General features: G+C 45.3%; 1 protein-coding gene across 1 annotated transcript; it reads right to left on the bottom strand.

Annotated features, from left to right (window-relative positions):
* Window positions 1-2,880: 2,880 nt before the first annotated feature.
* Window positions 2,881-20,924, bottom strand: LOC146031595 (uncharacterized). The gene is made up of 4 exons (XM_083158450.1): window positions 20,767-20,924; window positions 11,751-11,886; window positions 5,519-5,961; window positions 2,881-3,085 (listed from the first exon to the last, which is right to left on the bottom strand). The coding sequence occupies exons 3-4, from the start codon at window positions 5,919-5,921 to the stop codon at window positions 2,985-2,987; spliced, it is 504 nt and encodes a 167-aa protein (XP_083014576.1). The 5' UTR covers window positions 5,922-5,961; window positions 11,751-11,886; window positions 20,767-20,924; the 3' UTR covers window positions 2,881-2,984.
* Between the last annotated feature and the right edge of the window lie 742 nt (window positions 20,925-21,666).

Below are 21,666 nucleotides of genomic sequence, written 5' to 3'. Positions count from 1 at the left end.
CTCCCCTCCCCCTATTTACAACAGAACAAGTGGATGCATGTAACCCCACCTGACCAACTCAAGCATGGTGATTGGGTTGGGGCATGTTTTATTGTATTTGTATCATATGTTGTTTAGGGACAGGTTTGGGTGGAACACTTGGACATTGGGTTGGTTGGTTACGGCAGATCATGTGTTCTTGATTTTATTATGGGCAAATATTATGGGAAGAGATCATCCAGTCACTAGGTGGTGAGGACATCTACTGGCTGATCTTGCGTCTCCATTTTAGTTTACATCCTGGAACTTCTTTCCCCCTTTGGACTCATTCCGGGTGAGATCTATGGAGGAAGGACTTGTTTTTCTAGCAGAGGATCATCAACAGTTTGTTTGGTTTTATGAAGCCTTTTTATTATGTGACCGCTGTATGTCAATAAATCCTGTCATTTGTCCAAACTGGTGGTGTGTGGCTGTGGATCTGAAAAAGATACCTTTATGCGCATACTGTATATAGGGATTTTTCCCTAGGTGAGTGTCATTCTTTTGGTTGCAGTTTGGGGATAGGATCAGCTTCTTCCATCCATTCATCTATCTATCCCATGGTGCCACCTGTAAAGAAACCTTTTTAGGAACCTCACCCACATTTGTGAGGTGAGTGTCAATGGGTATATCCCATTATAACAACCTGAAAACCATAATTAACATCCCAATCTTTCTTTTTTTGGGAGCACCTTGGGTGGAAAGGAGAGGATCTATAAAGACCATCTGGTAATAATACAGAAGATCCTGTTATATGACAGCGCTGAGGGGAACATTTGTTTTTTAATTGTTTTCTCCTAAGGTTTTGGTAACCCTAAGTGTTCTCTAGCTGCAGTCTTGGGTGCAAGCGATTTTGTAGTTTCACAGCGCCCGATATATCAGATGCGATATCAGCCGATATATCAGATGCGATATCGGCCGACATATGAAGCGATTTTGGACCTGTTCATAACCCCATTATCCACTACGCATGGAGTTGATTGTATATAGTGTGGTGAGCACAGTAATCCGCGGCCCCTCCCGGGGTTCGCTACGCTCGCCACACTTCGGGCCCGGTGGCTCGCTGCGCTCGCCACACTATATAAAATGATCTCCCTACATAGTGGATCGATGTAATCTTTTGGTGGCGCCTTCTGCTGGGTGATATCTTCAGATATGGCGCTTGCTATTGCGTGCTCATGTGCCATCATCTGAAATATCACATGGTTAGTGTGTAGTGGTTTGTTGTGTAGAGGGGGTACTGCACACAGGGCTCCCCTGGGGGTTACTATGCCCCCGCTCAAATTGGGGCCAACTTCAGAGGTCTTCCTCCTGATATCAAGTTTTAGACTGGTAGCATCCTGGATTTCTCATCATTATCATATTTGATTTATGTATAATAAGTGTTACTGTAATCTATCTCTACATCAGCTAACATTGCTAAATAGAGTTCTTCATTATACCTAGCTTAATGCTTGAAGAAGACTCACTCTGCACCTACAAAACATGCTACCAATCAGATTCTAGCTTTCATTTTATAGAATGTACTAGATCAGTGGTAGCCAACTCCAGTCCTCGAGAGCTACCAACAGTTCACATTTTCCAGACAACCTAGCTGCTACACAGCTGCACTCATTAATCACTGACACATTTTAAAATATACACAGATGGAGCTAATTAGCTCACTTGTGATTCTGTGAGGAGACCTGCAAAACATGCACTGTTGGTAGCTCTCGAGGACTAGGGTTGGCTACCCCAGTACTAGATAAATAATAAAATCTGATATGTTACTATAATCTCCAGCAGGATATTTTTGAAGACCCTCATGGGAAAGAGATGGTGCATTTCAAATGTGACAGCGGTTTAATATGAAGCTACGCAGTCTTTGTACCCCACAAGAAAATACATTATAACATAAACTGAAATTGGTAAAGATCAAACATTGTGGCAGATTCAGACCTGATGGCATGGCCGGGAATTTGCAGTGACCAGTGTTCAGCAGACGCTGCCCGGGTAGAGTGAAATCCTTGCAAATGAATGTGATCACTGTGCGAATGGATGTGTACGGCTGCAGATCTATTCGCAGCCCTGCGAAAATCTTCAAAACCATTGTAAGCCATCGGCACCAGTCATTACAGACTCAGAGTAGCCAGAGACGTATGACTGAGAGGAAAACAGGCATGTCCGGTCTGTTGCTGGCGCCACACACTAAGAGGGGTATTCAATTCCCCGCCGCTACTCCCAACGGGGAAAATAGCGGTGGGGACTTATTCAATGCTGTCTCTCCCGACAGCATTGACCAGGGATCTCGGCAGAACGGGCCCGACTTTACAAGCAGTCGGGCCCGTTCTGCCGAGAATGGCCAGGAATTGTCGAGCTCCACGCCGCAGCTAGATGATTTATGGCCGTATTTCATGGCCACGCCCCCTTTTATGTGCTTGAATCCTGACTGCCGAGCTGCAGTCGAGCCTGCCGAGAGTGGGACCAGGTCACGGCTTTCAGGCCAGCCTGTCGTGACCCGTATTTGAATACCCCCCTAAAACTCATGCGCATGCCAGTGTTTTCTCTGTCACTTCCATAACACTTCTGGTTACCACCCCCTGATTCCTACTTCTTGTGAATCACCTTGTGAACGGTGATTTAAAAAAATAGCAGGCTTTAAATCCTAGGACTGCCTCGTGCATGCGTACTACAGGCCGTATACATGTGCAATCTATCAATAATCGTCCACCATGCGTATTTGCGGCCGTGCAATCAGGTCTGAATTACTCCATTGTCATATGCTTTTACCAGTTTTTTTTCCTTTTCCTTTTGAGTTTTTTGTATATTTTATATTGTACCTATTTCTCCTTTCACTAATTTGTCAGAAACCAAAACAACAGCTCAGAGAGGATTATTTTTATTCAGTTGGTCTCATAAAGTTTGCGAATTGATTTTCCGTGAGACAGTCACCCATTTTGTTGTAGACATGGGTACTTTGCAATCCTCTACTTGTATCTTGACAGAAACCTCTCCATGTGAAAGTTGTAGCCAACTTCCGTGCTTTCTGCAGGAGTTTTTGAGATGCTGGCTAGGTATTTTCTGTGCCCTGAAATATATAAAAACACTTAACACTTGCATTTTTTGAGACGTGCTACTAGATAATTTAAAACAACTTTCACTAGAATTAGGGTGAATTATGTTTATTATTTTGGGGGCTCTTAAATCATTTTTAAATAAATAGTCATTTATATTTAAATACTTGCCAACAGTCCCACTCTTGGTGGTACAGTCCCAACTTTTGTCCACCAATCATGATTCTTGTGTGTGTCTGTGGGTGTGTGTATAGTGCCAAGGGAGCTGAGGGGAGTTAGCAAGGTGCTGCCGTGCCATAACTGTGGAGATAGGTGTCTTAACGGGATGTGGCATAAATATTGGATTATTTAAAGGGTGGGAGGCCTGGCTACATCCCAATTTTGTCACAATCATGTCCCTTGTCCTCGACTGAGATCTTCCATGTTGAGACAAAAATAATAATACAAAGTACATTTATTCATCCTTATATATCTGTGCGCTCATACCCTGCTGCTGCATTTGTACCAAACATCCCTTTATCGGCATGCCAGGTTCTGTGCAACTCGCCTAGCGCAGAAATACAGACTCAGTCACCCACAGATAGAAAAGTGTGTCATGGATCATTACAGTCTCGTGACACTGTTTTGTCACATCTGATTGTGACTAAGATGCATATACGTGAAAAATGATACTACAACACTCTGCATTGTATAGTGTCACCATGGCGTATACTTACTAAAGTGCAAGTTTTTAGAAGTGAAGATGTTGCCAACCACTAAGATACTGGGCCTAAATCACACCTGCTCGCAGAGTAAATTTGTTCTCAAAATGGGCAAAACCATGCTGCACTGTAGACAGCGCCCCAGGCGGGTGGGGGCCTGGCGCTCACCCGCTTCACAGTAGCCGAGGGAGGGGGGATGCCCTGTGTGTGACGGACCCGGCTGCTGATGGGGGGGCGGATGCCGGGCGTGCGGCGGACCCGGCTGCTGCTACTTCTGTTAGAGTCACCCCAGCCTGGTGATTCACTCTACAGGGGGCAGCGATGGGAGATGCAGCGGCGACAGAGGGGGAGGAGAGAGAGAGTTAAAGCTCACCTCCATCCCATCCGGGGGGACAGCTGCTCCAACTTCCGCCCTCCAGTGGCCGGCGCCCTAGGCAAATGCCTAAAGCTGCCTAGTCGTGGCGCCGGCCCTGACTGTAGATGAGGCAGCTGTAACATGGTAACATGTAAAAGCGCAATGGAATATGCTGCGCTATATAACAAACTGTTAATAAATAAAAAATAAATTAATAAACATGTACAGAGAGAGTTAGAATTGGGTGGGGTGTGTTCAATCTGAAATCTAAATTGCAGTGTAAGAATAAAGCAGCCAGAATTTACCCTGCACTGAAACAAAAGAAGCCACCCAAATCTAACTCTCTCTGCACATATTAAGCTCCGTACACACGGAGCAGTTTGGACGCTGAGTGATTTTGACTTAATATCGCTCATCGATAAATTTCTTAGTGACCAAATCGCTGATTGTCCCGTTTTCATCTGCGACCAGCAATGGTCACTGATGAAAACAATGTCACTGAAGGCAAAAGCTGCTGGTTGCAGGAGCATGGTCCTCCGACCAGTGACCAGTACTGGGCTGTTTGCAGGAGCGCGCTACTAGCGACCATCACCCGGTAGACAAACAGACATGGTCACTCAGCAACCATATCCCCACTATATAGGCTGAAATTGCCCTGTGTGTATGGGGCCTTACATTTACCCCATCTTCAGTGCAGCATGGTTTTTCCCATTTTGAGAACAAATTCGCCTTGCGATCAGGTCAGAATTAGGCCCACTAGCTATTATATTCTAAAAGTTGCTAAATAAAAGAAAGGTACGTTCTGATTGGTTATTAACTGTGAGTATGAGGACACATCTGTGTGTATTCTCACATTTATATGAAGACTATTAATGAAGCATCTCTTATATAGGGACAGGTGTAGAAACTGGAAGTGACTCTTTATTTTTTATTAGATTTTCCATAGCCGGTCTGAATAGACCTTGAAGGACATCGCAGACGTGTGTTTATTTTTTACAAAAGTGTTTGCTCTGATAGTAGTTGACAAACTTGTCTTCTGAGATCCAGTATTTGTCTTTCTATTGCAGGTGTCTTATGATTTACCTGATGACGACTGTGGGTTGGGGGAAACGTATGATACAGAGGTACCTGTTCTACTGAAATGAAATGAGGGGAATATTATGTAACCTGAATTAGTACATATACTGTACTGGCTGATAGAGAAAAATGTTAAAGTTTTCAATGGTTTCCTATTTACTATTGATTGAGGATTGACTATGTAAACAGCATGTTTGTGTGTTTTCATTAACAGCTGCTCAGAATACTAATACTGTATCATCCTTTAATGGATATTGATGATCTTTGAATGCACCCACTAACTTCTATGCCTCTGTCTTGTCTATACATCTTACCTTCAATATGCTTCTCTGAACGAGCCTCCACTGAACTATCTTTGAGCTTGAATCCTTTCATGAACATTTTTCCATGTTCATCTTTGTCATTAAGATAACATGCTCCACAATCTCCCACATATGTGCCTCTGCCTGGGTATGTAGAGGTGCATGGGATATCCTCCGAACAGTGTGGTTTTGAGCGAACAGCCTCTTTGACCTGTTCTGCAGGTGAGGCGGAGGAGCCCAGCGGTGGTGCTGGAAATGTCCTGACGTGAGCCTCATGGTCCTTCAGAGCGAAGCGCAGTTCCAGGTTCTCCTGCATCAGACCCATCATTTTCCTAAGCTCATTGTTTTGAACAGATATTCTTGAATTTTTATCTTTGAGGCCTCCCAGTTCATTGGGATGAAAGAACGATCCCATGGCTTGGAAGACTTTTTGCCAACGATAGATCTGACAATGGCTGTTAAAGAGAGCAGAATTGCATTTGAGGTAAGCCTCTGCTGCACATTATTTCTACCACTAGAAGCATGTCATGAATTGTGATGTAATCATGCGTTGCGATGTCATCAAATCATTTCAAAAACATTATTTACTATTATACTGTATCTTATTTGCATGGTGGCCTTTTGGTATTGAGGCTATGACTTTTAAATGTAAAACCTTATTTGTTCTTTATTAAACATACACAATACTATTATTCCTGTAGGGTATGGCCTTAGAGAATTACATAGCCATGCACCAATTTCAACTGCCCTCAATACAATTACGACTCTGGACTAAAGTCTGATCAGTTTGTGCTTATTAAAATCCTCAGGATGAGGGCTGGGGGATTCACCTCCTCGCGATAGCTGGCAAGTCCCCCCATAATGGTCGTACAGACCTTTCTTTACTAGGAACTTTGCTAATTTTCCCTTGTACCCCACAGAGATGCAACAGAGCAATAATGATGATTTTGTCTCATAATTGATTGTAATTTAAGTTGTAGGATTTTATGGTTATGCTGCAAATTGAATCCACATTTCCCACCATCAAGTGTCAAAGCTATAAAAAGGAAGATTTTATGAAACTTTCGGTTTAAGTGCATTCATAAATCTAAATATTCTTAATATTTTTTTAGGTACTTGTTTCCTAGCACGGCCACACCGATTTACATCGGGGTGGTCGTGTCGGAAAAATCGGGTCGATCGCATCGCATGCGATTTGGTCGCATGCGATGCGATCGACGCGACCGACCGATTTTTGACCCGTTTTTTTTTTTTTATGAAATGTAAATCGGGTCCCTGGGACCCGATTTTACATTGGATTCAGTGTAAAAATATTCCCAACCCCCCCCAAATTTAATGGCGTACACCCCACCCCACGATAGACGCCAACCCGAAGCGTGGCGAGCGCAGCGAGCCCGTGAGGGGCGGCGGTGCGCGTCCTCCGACCTTTTCATTCCCCTACTATCCACGTCGGCGTGGAGTTGAGAATAGAATAGTGTGGCGAGCGCAGCGAGCCACCGAGCCCGAAGCGTGGCGAGCGCAGCGAGCCCCGCGAGGGGACGCGGATACCTTCACAGGTAAACGCGTCCCTTCGCGGACTTCACAGGTGTCCGTGTCGCCACGGACACCTGTGAAGCCCGCCAAGGGACGCGTATAACTGTGAAGGTATCCGCGTCCCCTCGCGGGGCTCGCTGCGCTCGCCACGCTTCGGGCTCGGTGGCTCGCTGCGCTCGCCACACTATTCTATTCTCAACTCCACGCCGACGTGGATAGTAGGGGAATGAAAAGGTCGGAGGACGCGCACCGCCGCCCCTCGCGGGCTCGCTGCGCTCGCCACGCTTCGGGTTGGCGTCTATCGTGGGGTGACAACGGGGACATCTATAATGTGAAATGGGTCATATTGGCCCATTTCACATTTTTCACATTTTTTTTTCACTATTTCAATGTAAAAAAATATTTTTACATTGAACACGATGGAAAAATCGGGGGCATCGCGTCGTGACCATTGTTAATGGTCACGACCGACGCGATGCCCCCGATATTTTACCTTTCCCGACAAGATTTCAATGTTAAAATATTTTTTAACATTGAAGCCTATGGGGAAATCGCGGGCATCGCGTCGGTCGCGTCGGGACCATTTTTAATGGTCCCGACCGACGCGATGCCCCCGATATTTTATCCTAGCCGGCCAAATGGACCTGATTTCAAAGGAAATCGGGTCCATCGGGGTAATCGTGTACCTTAACTTAAGGTACACGATTACTCCAGATTGTGGCCGTGCTAGGAAACAAGTACCTTTTTTTAAATGAAATGTTGTTATTTTCACTTGACAATCTAAGCACTAAAGCTTGCTACTGTATATAAAGTAGGTCCTGATTTTGAGGTGGGAGTAAATAAAAAAGTAGAAGTAACTGCGTGCTTTGGCAAAAGCATGCCTAAAGTTATATTGGAACATTTTGCTGTGTGTACGGATGATTTACTGACTGCCCGTACACCTGTAACAGGAGCCAGTGGTGATTGACAGCTCAATTGAAGGCTCAACACACTGCCCGATCAGGACGGATCAAGCAGTGTGTATGCAGAGGACTAGCTAGGTGACATGGTGCTTGGAGGGATGCTGACATCATCAGCGGCTCTGATCTCCCCACGGCCATTGCAGGGCAGAGTAAGTCTTGACTTATGTGGTGCTGAACATGGGGGGCGATTCGATGGGGATTGATATCAAATGGATTTCCCCCTCTTCGCACAGCTGTGAGGCCATTTGCATCCATACACAGGGGCAGAAGTTCACTCTGGTGGGGAGGGGGCTAACTGATTGCAGGTCTGCAAAAAAGTTGCAGTGCCTGTTGGGCTGCTTACACACATAATGCCGCACTTGTGTCACATACGGTACATGCTCCTTACACGCATAATGCCGCACTTGTGTCACTTACTGTACATGCTGCTTACACACATAATGCCCCACTTGTGTCACTTACATGCTGCTTACACACATAATGCCCCACTTGAGTCACTTACATGCATAATGGGCCCGATTCAGATGTCATCGCTGCTTAGAGAATTAGCAGCTGCCAGGTAGACACTGCCCCCCCCCTTTATTGAAATCCCACCTTACAAATTGATGTGCACGCTGTGTGAATGGATGTGTATGGCTAGCATCGCAAGCTAGTAGTAGCCAGGGACTTACTCGACTGCTGCGATAAATACTGGTATATCCGGCCTGGAGCTGACGTCACACACCATCTACAAAAATGCTTGAGCATGTCTGCATTTTCCTATGCATGCCTGCGTTTTTCTTAGACAATGCCAGACCCAGCTATCTCTTGCTTGGTGCTTCTTGAAGTGGTAGCGTGGTGGCACCGAGTGCTGGCTAGGCTGGAGAGGTGTGTGTGTGTGTGTATGGAGGGGGGGGGGGGATGGTACAGATACTATAGTATCACCTGGGACTGAAACTGACCAGGTGCTGCTATCTGCCACTGGGTGTCACTGTATCTCATTACCATGTATCACCATCACTGTCACTGTGTATCACTGTCTGTATCACTGTCACTACATATTATTGACTGGATGGTGTCAATTTACGGTACTCGTGTATTAGCCGGGCGCCCAATTAGCATACGTACGCAGCTGTAGGCTAAGCTATGCTGTCAGCGTAGTCCAACGGCTGCCTATCGTAGTTAGCGTAGTGACTCCGCGGCAGTCCAACGGCTGCCTAGCATAGTTAGCGTAGTGACTCCACGGCAGCCCGGCTCTGTCCCCGGTGTCCATGGCTCTGTCCCTGGCGTCCATGCCAAGTCTAGTGAGTGCCTCTTAGGTAACCACCAGATCCCCTGCGCTGGGGGATGCCAGCGGAGAGGGGATCGTGCGGGCGCCAGTGGAGTGGCTCTCCAGCTGTCTGGGACGCAGGTGCGTCTCAGACACTCCTGTGTCTCAGTAATTATTAGCACGTGCGCCTCATGCATAAAATGTATTAAGTGTGCCCGAAGCGAGGCGAGCGCAGTGAGCCCTGCGTGGGGCCGCGGAACACATGTGAAGTAGTCCGCATCCCCTCACGGGGCTTGCTGCGCTCGCCACGCTTCGGGATCGGTGGCTTGCTGCGCTCGCCACACTTTAGAAAATCCACTCCATGCCGACGTGGATAGTGGGCGTATGAACAGGTCGGGAGGACACGTAATGCGTCCCCTGGCCACGCTTTGGGCTGGCGCGGATAGTGGGGGTGTTTCAGGAACACATTCACACCTGCCATATTATACATCTGAGACAGTATTGACAACATGTGTTAACTGTATTATGTAATGGCTGCAGGTTCTGCAGCCATTACACTGTCACTTCACCTTCAGCTATAACAGGGACACTGTCTGGCAGCGGTGACAGCGGCAACACTATGCTATTTCTGACAGAGACGCTGGCTACGTGGCGGTGGGAACACTACGCTGATTCTGACACTGACTATGCTAACTCGCTGGCCGTGGGAACACTACGCTGACTACGCTAACTACGCTGGCAGCGGGAACACTACGCTGATTACGCTGGCTGCGGGAACACTACGCTGATTCTGACAGTGCCGCTACGCTAACTACGTACCGGGCGCCCGGCTAATACACAAGTACCCAATTTACGAAGATGGGAGTTCTACTGAAGATGGGATGTTGCCCATAGCAACCAAGTCAAATTATACTTATTTATTTAGCACCTCCTAGAAGATAATAGAAAGGAGATGATTGGTTACTATAGGCAACATACCACCTTCAATAGAACTCCCATCTTGGTATATTTACCCCTATGTATAAATATCATTATTGTCCCTACGTATCACTGTGTGAAGATATATATTTAACATAAAACATGCATAATGTACACTCTGATGCATGCTAGTCACAGCTAGTCACAGCTAGTCACAACACCAGCAATTTACAAATGATATGTATCTCTATGAATGAGCTTCAAGCAACATTGAATATAGCAAATAAATAGTCATCCTGGCACCATGATATTATTATTATTATTATTATTACATCATACGGGCACAGAGCTATTTAATAATGTTAGACTGACAGAGGTTACTGTGTCTTCTCTCCTATATACAATACATGGTGTATCAAATGCAGACCCTGCTGGCAGCCACATATGCTGCGTGGAGAGGCAGTGGGTGACTGGAGGAAGCAGTGGGTGACTGGAGGAGTGAATGACAGGGAGGGGTTTATGGTTACAGGGATAGACAGTGGGTGACATAGATAAATAGGGAGGGAAATGAAGAAGCAGGGGTGATGCAGTGATGCAGTGGCGCTCTGCATCCTGCCCAGAAGTGACATAAAGTAATGGTTGCACAAGCGCGCTTGCTGACACTGTGATGAGCTCAGGTAGGTGGAGCTGCCTGACTGTGCTATAAAAAGCTTCTGAGCCCGGGATTATTTTCTTTGCCAGCTTCCTGTAGCCAGCCATGTACATGCGAGGGTGGCCCTAACACGGCAAAATTGGTATCTGGTCCCTGGGTTGACAATGTCTAGGTCAACACCTAAGTATGGTCGACATACCTTAGGTCGACAAAGACAGAAGGTCTACAAAGACAGAAGGTTCGGATGGCCAGCAGGCGGGTGGCGTCTACCTGTTCGCTAGGCTGCGAAAATAGCAAACAGGTCTGAATCAGGCCCATAATTCGCAAAAGGTGCCAACAGTTTATCGAGTCATTTAACAGAGGTTAATTATCGCGGGTAACTGGTTACTGTCCTATGTTCCGGGCAGACTTCTCTGTTAAATGTAAGGTCACAAGGATGTCGGTCTGTTACTACCCAGTTTGTTTTATCACTGTTTCCAATTGCAAATCGCAACGGAATTTGCCGCAGTATATAAGAAACTAAGAAATAAATAAATACATATGTTATATAGAAATTATGTATTTTTCATCACGTGTTTACAGGACCTTAGTTAATTGTAACCAATCCTTTCATGGAATAGAGTTCAATCAGTATAGTCCAGGTATAATAAAGATACAACCGCGTCTTTCTGTTGTTACCCAGTTTGTTCTATCACTGTCTACAATTGCAAAGCGCAACGGAATCTACTGCGCTATATAAGAAACTGTAAATAAATAAAATATACCCCACCCATAGGAAAATAGGAAGAAATTAGAAAGTTCTACACACTCCTCAGTCTGGCGTCATTCTCATGATATTTACTGTATATTAATTTCTATAATATTTTCTCATTTCTATAATATTTTTTATGAGCAACTGTACATAAATGAAGGGTAATAGGAATCATCTACCTTTAATAAGTGGTGATTCTCTCTGGGTTTGCGTTAGTTGAATGAGCCACTCACAGTGTTATCGCTGAGCTCAGAGTGTTTTGAAATGTGATGTCATCAAGTTGTCAACAGCGGATCACAATGAGTTGGTTATAAGCTGCAATGTATAATTAGCATATTGGGGTGAAAGCGTATTATTTATTCTAATCTTCCTTTTTATAGAAAACTCAAAACTGCTTTGGTGAATCTTAAGTGACATCTAAACAATTACCGTTGACACTTTATTGCACAGAATAAACTTTTGGTCACAGGAAGTTATTAAAAGGCTAAAGGTTAATATATGTCAAGATGTAAATTATAGTGATACAAGGATGTGAACCTTAACCTACAATAATTCTCAAAAGTAAAGCACAGAGAGAAATGTGGCGGCAAATTGCTATAGAATGGCAATTTAAAGAAAACCCCAGAAGCTACAATTTTATCATGTATATCGGGGATGTAATCAGTTGTGATAAAAGAAAAATTTAGTGCAAACAAAAATAGCACACCAAAAGTTCCGCTTATCACAACAGAAGTTTCCCCCAAAACATATAAGGGTTTGCTCTCCTGACCTCACACACTATTCTGCGATCTCCACACTTCTGTGCATGTGTGCATGCACGAGCCCTAAAACTGCGATCACATCAGATTGCAATTTCAGTGCTAGCCAGGGGGTGGTGCCGATGCAACAGGGGGCAACTGCGGTGATGCTGCATTTTGTGGGATCGGTCTGTGCCTGTCCTTGCCGCTAGACTGTGCAGCAGAGGAGCAGCTGGTAATGTGCCGGCGTATTGCGGGGTGTCCCCCCTCCGCATGCTAGCGACAGGAGTTGTACGTGTAGCTTTAGAAATGTATTAAAAATTTATATGGTGACCAGGAGATGGCTATTTGAAAGATGGAGAAGAATTATATGGTGGGCTTGTTATGGGAGTGGCGCGGGCATGCCTAATTGAAAATTCAGGTCGATTACATCGGAGGCCATATTGTCATGGACAATCAATGCCTAGCAGGGGAACGTTTTAATAATGTCCCCAATGGTAGCATCTCAAGACGTACCAAGGGGAATGTTACATCTAAAGACACACAAAGTGGATGTCTCATTCCTTGCACTTTAGGTGCACAGTTGTACATTAGGGGAAGGGTTCTTATTAGCATTAGAATAATGGCAAAAAAGGGGTGGCACAATGTGTGAGTGACCCATCGCTATTGTCCCACTATAGCAGAAGAAATAACTAGACAACATATTTTCACACAAAAACATTAAAACAAAAATAAATCCCTCATTCAATACTATAATATATGATAAAATCACAGACACATTTTGAAATTATGTTTAATTGAATGAAATATGCACATATTGCCTTTGTTTGTCACTTAAGGGCCATACACACAGAGCAATTTAGCCCCATTTCTAAGCGATCTGACTAGATTGCATAGATATTGAGCACGGATCGCTCTGTGTGTATGCCCCCAGTGCTTGCACTGTCTTTCCTGCTAAGATCGCAGTGTTTTGTCTATTAGGATAGGTAAAACGGGGTCCGCACGGATCGCTCAGCGCACATCGCGGGTAAATTGCGGGTGTGCAGCGGTGTGTGCTGAGCGATCTGTGGTTAACCATGTCCTTCAGCACCGGCTACCCCATCGCCCCATGTGTAGGGGGCTTAAGAAAACAAAAGCTTTTGCTATTATTATTTATATTATTATTATTATTATTATTATTATTAATAATAATACTAATAATAAAACGATTGTATTAAGGTTCCTATACACAATGTGATGTTCGCACTGGGCTGGATCACTTCGCCTCACAACGCATGCATTTTGCATGCGATGAGATGCAATGCGATCCGAGGGCAGTACACAAAGTATGTGCAGCACATTGTTTTTGTACTGCGCGATGAGATTCCCGCGGGAGCGCGCATCGCATCGCACGGTGCAAACGCACCGTGTATGGGCACCTTTAGAATGGTAAATTATTCTGTCCTCGTAACATTAAAGGAACTTTTTCCATCAGTTTATATACCAGTATGAGAAAGAAAGTCACATAAGCCAACTCCAAGCTAGAAATGCCCGCTGCTGAATGTGACCTGAATTAACTTCATTTAGCTGTTAGCCAACCACAGGCAGCCGGCACGGAGAAACGCTTGTGATTGACTGAGCAGCTAATAGGACTCAACAGGTCCCAGTCATTCAGCTGTGGCTGCTCATACTGAGCTGTTTCTAGGACTTTTACATTCCTTCTTCTTCTATGATATAACAGAAGCAGGTGTATCAAGAACACAAATACTTAGATTTCATAAACAGATCAGCAGATATTTGTGGAGTGTTTTATCCAAATGTATTTTGTATCTATTTAGCAATGGGAGATGAGTCCTTAACTCCAGCCATAATGGGTGTCTTACAGTTACATTGAGCTAGAGTTCTCCTTAGTCATGGAAGTCATACATAGCAAAGTTGAAGTTGGTTTATGGAGTGCGCTATTGCGCCTACCTCCATAATGCTCCATTAAATGATGCATTTATTTACCTTTACCAAGAAGGCTGCCATTATCTAATGTGCTGAGATGCGGAACATCTTGTTTTCCTGTGCCTCAGTAATATCTAATACTTACACACCGGTACAGTGTCCATGTTGACTGTGTCGACACTGGGACAAAAACTTTGAAAAACCCATGTCGACCTTTTGACTGTCGACCTAACGCTTGTGCCGATCTAATGACCCGGTCGACCTAAAGCCATGTTGACCCTTTTTCATGTGTCTACCTAAGGCCTGTCAACCTTCCTGTGGTCGACCTACACACATTCCCTTACATACTTTATAAAGGGGCAAGGCACGCCAAAGGTGAAGACAAAGAGGTGTTGTCTCACAAGAAAGGGGCGTGGCCAGACAATATTAACCGCAATTAAAATTTTGCTATAGTAGCACAATGTTCATTCATTCATATCACAATGTTACAACAGCGGCTCTTACATCTGCGGCTATGCGGGCCTCCCCCCCTCCGCTGCCACCGCTGTGCTCGTGGTCCCCGCTACTGCCACCGATGATTCTGGTCCCAGCCACCGGTCCACACAGTGGGGCTGGCGCATGCGCAGTAGCTTCTTCGGTACTGTGCATGCATTGGCCCCCAGCCTCTATAGGCTGCTTTTGCAGCAGCTTCCCTAGAGGCATTTTCAGGGCCCCGGATCCGGAGCGTGCACAGTATCGTCCTGGTACTGCTCATTCGCGGAACCTGTTTTGTATGGGCTGCTGCTCAGCAGCCCATGTAGAGGTGTCCCGGAGGGAGGGAACACCTCCCAATGGGACTGCCTTGGGGGACTGGTAGGTCAGACTTCCAATGGGAAGTCACTGCCAGTCACAGTGAAATTAGAGCAGCCTCACATACTGCATTTGGCTTCACTTAGGCCAGGGCTGGGCAATTGCGGCCCTCCAGATGTTGATGAACTACACATCCCAGGATGCTTTGCATTAGTTTTGCTATGTGGCCATGCTGAAACTAATGCAAAGCATCCTGGGATGTGTAGTTCATCAACATCTGGAGGGCCGCAATTGCCCAGCCCTGAGTTAGGCAGAGAACTGTGGTGGATTTTACTTGGGGTGCTGCAGCCCATAGGTAAAAACCGCCACTGGTTCAAGTTACGACACACAGTAGTGCGTCTTATTCACTTTATGTAACACTGAAGTGCCCTTTATTCTATTTATGCTACACAATCAGGCAACACAGACAGTGTAATGGTTAGCATTACTGCCTCACAGCGCTGAGGTCATGGGTTCAATTCCCACCATGGCCCTAATTGTACAGAGTTTGTATATTCTCCCCGTACTTGCATGGGTTTATTTTGGGTACTCCGGTTTCCTCCCACAATCCAAAAATATACTGGTAGGTTAATTGGCTCCCAACAAAATTAACCCTGGTATGTCTGTGTGGTAGGGAATATAGATTGTAAGCTTCACCGGGGCAGGGACTGATGTGAAAGTTCAAATAATTTCTGTAAAGTGCTGTAGAATAAGTAATGCCCCTTATACTGTACACATATAGGGGGACATTTACTAAAATGGGAATTAGACTTCACATGTGATGTTGCTATGGGCAACCAATCAGATTCTTATAACTATCTTCTAGAGCAGGGCTGGGCAACACCGGCCCTCCAGATGTTAGTGAACTACACATCCCAGGATGCTTTGCATTAGTTTTGCTATGTGGCCATGCTGAAACTGATGCAAGGCATGCTGGGATGTGTAGTTCATCACCATCTGGAGGGCCGGTGTTGCAAAGCCCTGTTCTAGAGCATGGGTCTTCAACCTGTGGCCCTCCAGATGTTATGGAACTACATGTCCCAGCATGCCCTGACAGTTTTGGCATTCTCTTATAGGAAAAAATGTGACAATGCATGTTGGAACATGTAGTTTTACAACATCTGGAGGGCCACAGGTTGAAGACCCATGTCTAGAGGGTGCTAAATATATAAGAAGTAGATTCTGATTGGTTGCCCATAGCAACATCACATGCAAAGCTTTATTCCCATATTAGTAAATTTCTCCCATAAAGTCCACAATAGAGGTGCAATTAACACAGCTTAAAAAATTGCTAAACCAATCAGCTTCTACATGTCATGTTACAGGCTGGGTTTGAAAAATGACAGATATGAGCTGATTGGATGGTTGGTTATCACTCTCCACTTTATCACTTTTTAAAACTTCATACATCTGGCCTTCAGTGAGGTATAGCTGCCATTAGAGTATATATCTGTATATGTAGTAGCCATCACCTATGCTGCTACTTGTCGCACCCGTGATCTGTTTGCTATGGGGTGTGTGCCTCATACTCTATCAAAAAAGTTATACAGTCTTAGACGCATCTGAAATCTAGTTATCAGATATTTAACAAGGATGACGCGTACCAACGGCTCTCCAATTGCTACACAGATGATACACAGTACTAACAAACAAAGCTTTATTATTTTTAAATTTGGCAATTATATTATTATATTACTTTTTGAATATGCTATGTTCTTTATTTTATCTGGAATAGGAAGCCCAAGTGCCACATGGACAGAGAAGATCCAGAGTGGGGCTGCCAAAGAGATGAGTCCCTTCTTACTGGCTAGTATCGCCAGAAGATGTTCTACCTCTGTGATATGTGGCTACAAACAAAATCTCTTCTATTGCTGCATAATGATTATTAGACATTAATATACTGTATATATATAAAATAGCCTGACAAGAAATGTGGGTACTTATATGTTAGTTGGCGCCCGTTACATAGTTTGCGTAGTGGTGTATTGAGAATACCAATACACCACTATGCTAGTTACGTAAACTACGTAAGTTACTTATTTAGAGCTACGTTAATGCATAATGTTTCATATCCCCACTACCCACGTCATACCTCCACTATCCACGTCGGCGTGGAGTTAATTTATAAAGTGTGGTGAGCTCAGCGAGCCACCGAGCCCGAAGCGTGGCGTGCGCAGCAAGCCCCGTGAGGGGACGCGTATCCCCTCGCGGACGTATGCGCGTCCCTATGCGGGGCTTGCTGCACTCGCCACGCTTCGGGCTCGGTGGCTCGCTGCACTCACCACACTTTATAGAATTAACTCCATGCTCACGTGGATAGCGGTGGTATGATGTGGATAGTGGGGATATGCTCTCTCCGTGGGTCCGCCATGACAGTCCCAGCACTTAGGGATGGCCATCGACCATCGATGTTTACAAAACATCAATGGTATATGGCCAATGTTGAATTGTTTTGACATCGATGGGGGAGAACCAGATGGTTTCCCACCATCGATGTCACCATCCCTGGATGACCATTGATGTGTAAAAACATTGATGGTCATCCATTGCATACTTATACACCATCGATGGTCAGTTGCACTTTTGCCATTGATGGCAACCATCAATGGCAAAGGCAACGATGGCCATCCCTGGATGATCATCGATGTGTAAAAACATTGATGGTCATCCATTGCACTTATACACCATCGATGGTCCTTTGCACTTTTGCCATCAATGGTAACCATCGATGGCAAAGGCAAGGATGTCCATACCTGGATGACCATCGATGTGTAAAAACATTGATGGTCATCCATTGCACTTATACACCATCGATGGTCCTTTGCACTTTTGCCATCAATGGTAACCATTGATGGCAAAGGCAAGGGTGGCCATCCCTGGATGACCATCGATGTGTAAAAACATTGATGGTCATCCATTGCATACTTATACACCATCGATGGTCAGTTGCACTTTTGCCATCGTTGGCAACCATCGATGGCAAAGGTGGCTGGGGGACCATCGATGACAAAGGTGGCTGGCTAGTGCCGCTGGGGGAGCCGGGAAAACGCATTGCGTCACCGCCACCTCACCGCCTGCCCTCCCGCCCGCTGCCTCACCACCCGCCCACCCGCTGCTTAGCTGGCAGTCCGGCAATGGCTATGCTGACAATGTAGCCAAAGCTACGTTGTCAGTGTAGCGTAGCCGGGCGCCCGACTAACATACAGTATAAGTCCCGAAATGATTTCTGCCAAAGTAGTCACACACGCTACTGGAGCCTGGAGTGCAAGTTCTCCACCAGAGGAAGTGCCATTTATTGGATTCTATGGGGTTCATTTACTAAGATGGGACTTCTATTAAACATGGGTTGTTGCTATGGGCAACTAATCAGATGCTATCTATTATCTCCTTAAAGTTGCTAAATAAATAAGTAGATTAGGATTTATTGCTATGGGCAACATTGCATCTTCAATACTGCTCCCATCTTACCAATTAAACCCCTATGATAAGGAAATCCTTGCAAAGTGGAGTTTCTGTGTAATTCTCTAGTGCAGTATGTACTGCACTGAAAGAAGGATCTGATATACAGTATGGGATACGGTCATTAGGTCTAGCACTAGGTCGAAAAGCATTGGGGCGACACCACTAGGTCAACATGCAGCAAGATCAACATGGGTTAAGGTCAACATGGGTCAAGGTCGACATAAATCTAGGTCAATATGGGTCAAGGTCGACATGGATCTAGGTCGACACATCTAGGCTGACACAAGCAAAAGGTCGACATGGGGTTTTCCACTGTTCTTTGAGCCGACATGTGCCGACAGGCGGTATTTCATGCCCTACCATCCACTAGGGCGTGGTGGGAGAATAAAATAGTGTGCCGAGCGCAGCGAGGCACCGTGCCCGAAGCATCGCGAGCGAAGCGAGCGATGCGAGGGGATGCAGTGCACTTCAAACTGTGTCCATGTCAACTGAGTCGACATTCGGGTCAAAATACAGTGAAAACCCTATGTCGACCTTTTGACAGTCGACCTAGCCCATGTCGACCTAATGCTTGTGTCGACCTAATGTCATGTCGACCAATACCCATGTCGACCTAGATCTATGTCGACATTGGCCCATGTCGACCTTAACCCATGTCGACCTTGCTGTATGTCGACCTAGTAGGGTCGACCCAATGCTTGTCGACCTACTTGTGGTCGACTCAACAATCCCAACCCTACAGTATATGGTGTGGATGAAGAGTTACACGTTGCAGCTGAGCACACCATGTTGTGCTGCCAGGGGTGCAAATGCAAACATTTTTCAGAAATAAAAGCTATGAAGAAGAGATATAAAATAACTCAAAGCAATACAGCATCTGTCAATCTTCATTTGCCATTAGCGTTAGATATTCCCAATGCTGCCTCATATATACTGTCAGGAGCACTCCGGGAATGTATATCTCTATAGTATCCCATACTATAGTCACCTTGGAAACGAGTGGAATACTGTTAACATGCGCAGTGCCAGTCAGTAAGACAGCATATTAGAGGTGCAGCGTTATATTAGCATAGAAAAAAACTAAAAACAAAACAACTACATATATGACTTTGCAATGCTGTTATTTCTATATCGGCAAATGGTAGAAATGTTTTACCATTTACTTTCTCTTTATATGATTTACTCTTGAATTATATAATAAACAATCAATAAAGTTGTATTTATAGGCAGTAGAAGAAGAAGAAGTACAAACCGGTACAGTTCTATGTTCTGTTGCAGTGATCAAAGGCACATAAATATGTTAAAATGATGGAATTAGTGTAAGTAAATGAAATATTGGCACAGTTTTGAAAATATATCGTGGTCAGCATGAGCAATGCTACTATAGGGGGTGATTCTACACTGAATTTGGCCCTGTTCTGATGGTTGGGGGTCTGTGCATGCCTGTAATGGCTGTGGCGAGATACACACTTGCCGGGCCTTACGTTGTGGGGAGGGAGAACCGGGGGTGGCGAGGGCGGAAACAGGGCTGGACCATGGGAAGTAACAGTCAGTTGAGACTGAGTTTTATTTCGAAGGCAGGAGAAATCATTCGATGGTCGGCAACCATCGAATGATTTCTCCTGCTAGCGGTTGCATGTGATTGGATGTATTAGCGAGCACATCAACTCGCTTGGCTCACCATCCAATGACATTTCCTTTATGTACCGCCTGAGCGTAGTCCAGGACCTACAGTAATTGGGCTGTGCGATAGAAACAGGCTGGTCAGAGCCGCAGCTGACGTCACACACCCTCCCTGAGTAGGCCTGGGCATGCCGGCATTTTCCATGACACTCCCAGTAAACGGCCGCTTACCAGCCCCAAACATCGGCTTCCTGTCAATCAACCTACATACGGCCAGCGATTAAATCAGATGCTGGATTTTATCGTAGGTTGGCCTTGCGCAGATGTACGGCTGCGAATTCACAGCCGTGCGTTCAGGTCTGAATAATCCCTTAAAACCGTTTGCAGCCTATATTACTAGGCAGAATATGGGCTCTGTGGTAACGGATTTGGACCTATTTGCTGCATGTTATGTTTTGTGAAATGATATTACTGTATATAAGAGAGAGCAGAGAGCAGAGCATTGTGTGTGCTATGCCTAATGGCTCCTAAACACCTTGTACAGTCAGTAACTCTTTGGGTTGCTTGTGTTTGCCACAAATACAGAATACAATGTGTATTAGGAGAGGGCATTACATACCTCCCAAATTTGTAGCAGATCAAATGAGTTCTTAGATTTTAGGATGTTGTTTCCATGAGATGATGATGCCTCTGTAGTGGGATGTGCAGGCTGCTGAGTAAGGACAGTAGATACCAGTGGACTGGGTCATGCGCCCAACTGTTACTTTCTTCAGTCACGTGCATGTGCACAGAAATTACCGGTGCTGCTGCTGCTGCTGCTGCTCACCATGGGCCAGATGCACTAATCTTCAAAAGTGATAGAGTGATATACAGCCAGCCAATCAGCTCCTACCTGCCATGTCACAGACTGTGTTTGAGAAATGTCAGACAGAAGCTGATTGGCTGTCTGTTTATCACTATCCATTTTATCACTTTTGATGCTTAGTGCATGTGCCCCCATGTGTCCTGCAAACCTACATACATCTCACAACCCCCTAACCCCATGCCATGAAATGCCCCGGTCATTACCGTATGATACACACGACACCTGTCCATCACAGTGGCAGCGAATGGGGACATACTGTACTGTACCTCCCAAATTTCTAATGTGTGAGACAAATTAGGACTTTTCTATGTAAATTGGGACAGTGGTGTGGTGTGTATTACAATTTTGTTTTTAGTAGATCTCCATGTTTGAAAAATTGGTGAAACTTACCTGAGATTTTACTCTCGACCAAACACAGCTGAGTAAATTTACCCCTGAGGGTGTCCAACATAACTAAAAACCTAGGGACCCAGCAAGGGGTTAAAACAGCACTGCATACACTGCTGACTACCCAAAATGCTGGACGTACCCCTGTGAACACAGGAGGGGGCGATTCCTGCTTGGGGCGGGCGGCTGACGTCACATGACTTCAGCTCCTGCCCAATGATTTTTCTCCTGACCGCATCCACCCCCATGCTTGTGTGGGATTCGCTT

This window comes from Crinia signifera, chromosome 1 (assembly GCF_055691185.1).
Source record: "Crinia signifera chromosome 1, ASM5569118v1, whole genome shotgun sequence".
NCBI lineage: Eukaryota > Metazoa > Chordata > Amphibia > Anura > Myobatrachidae > Crinia > Crinia signifera.
Note: the sequence above shows the minus strand (reverse complement) of the source record. Positions and strands in the feature narration are given on the sequence as shown.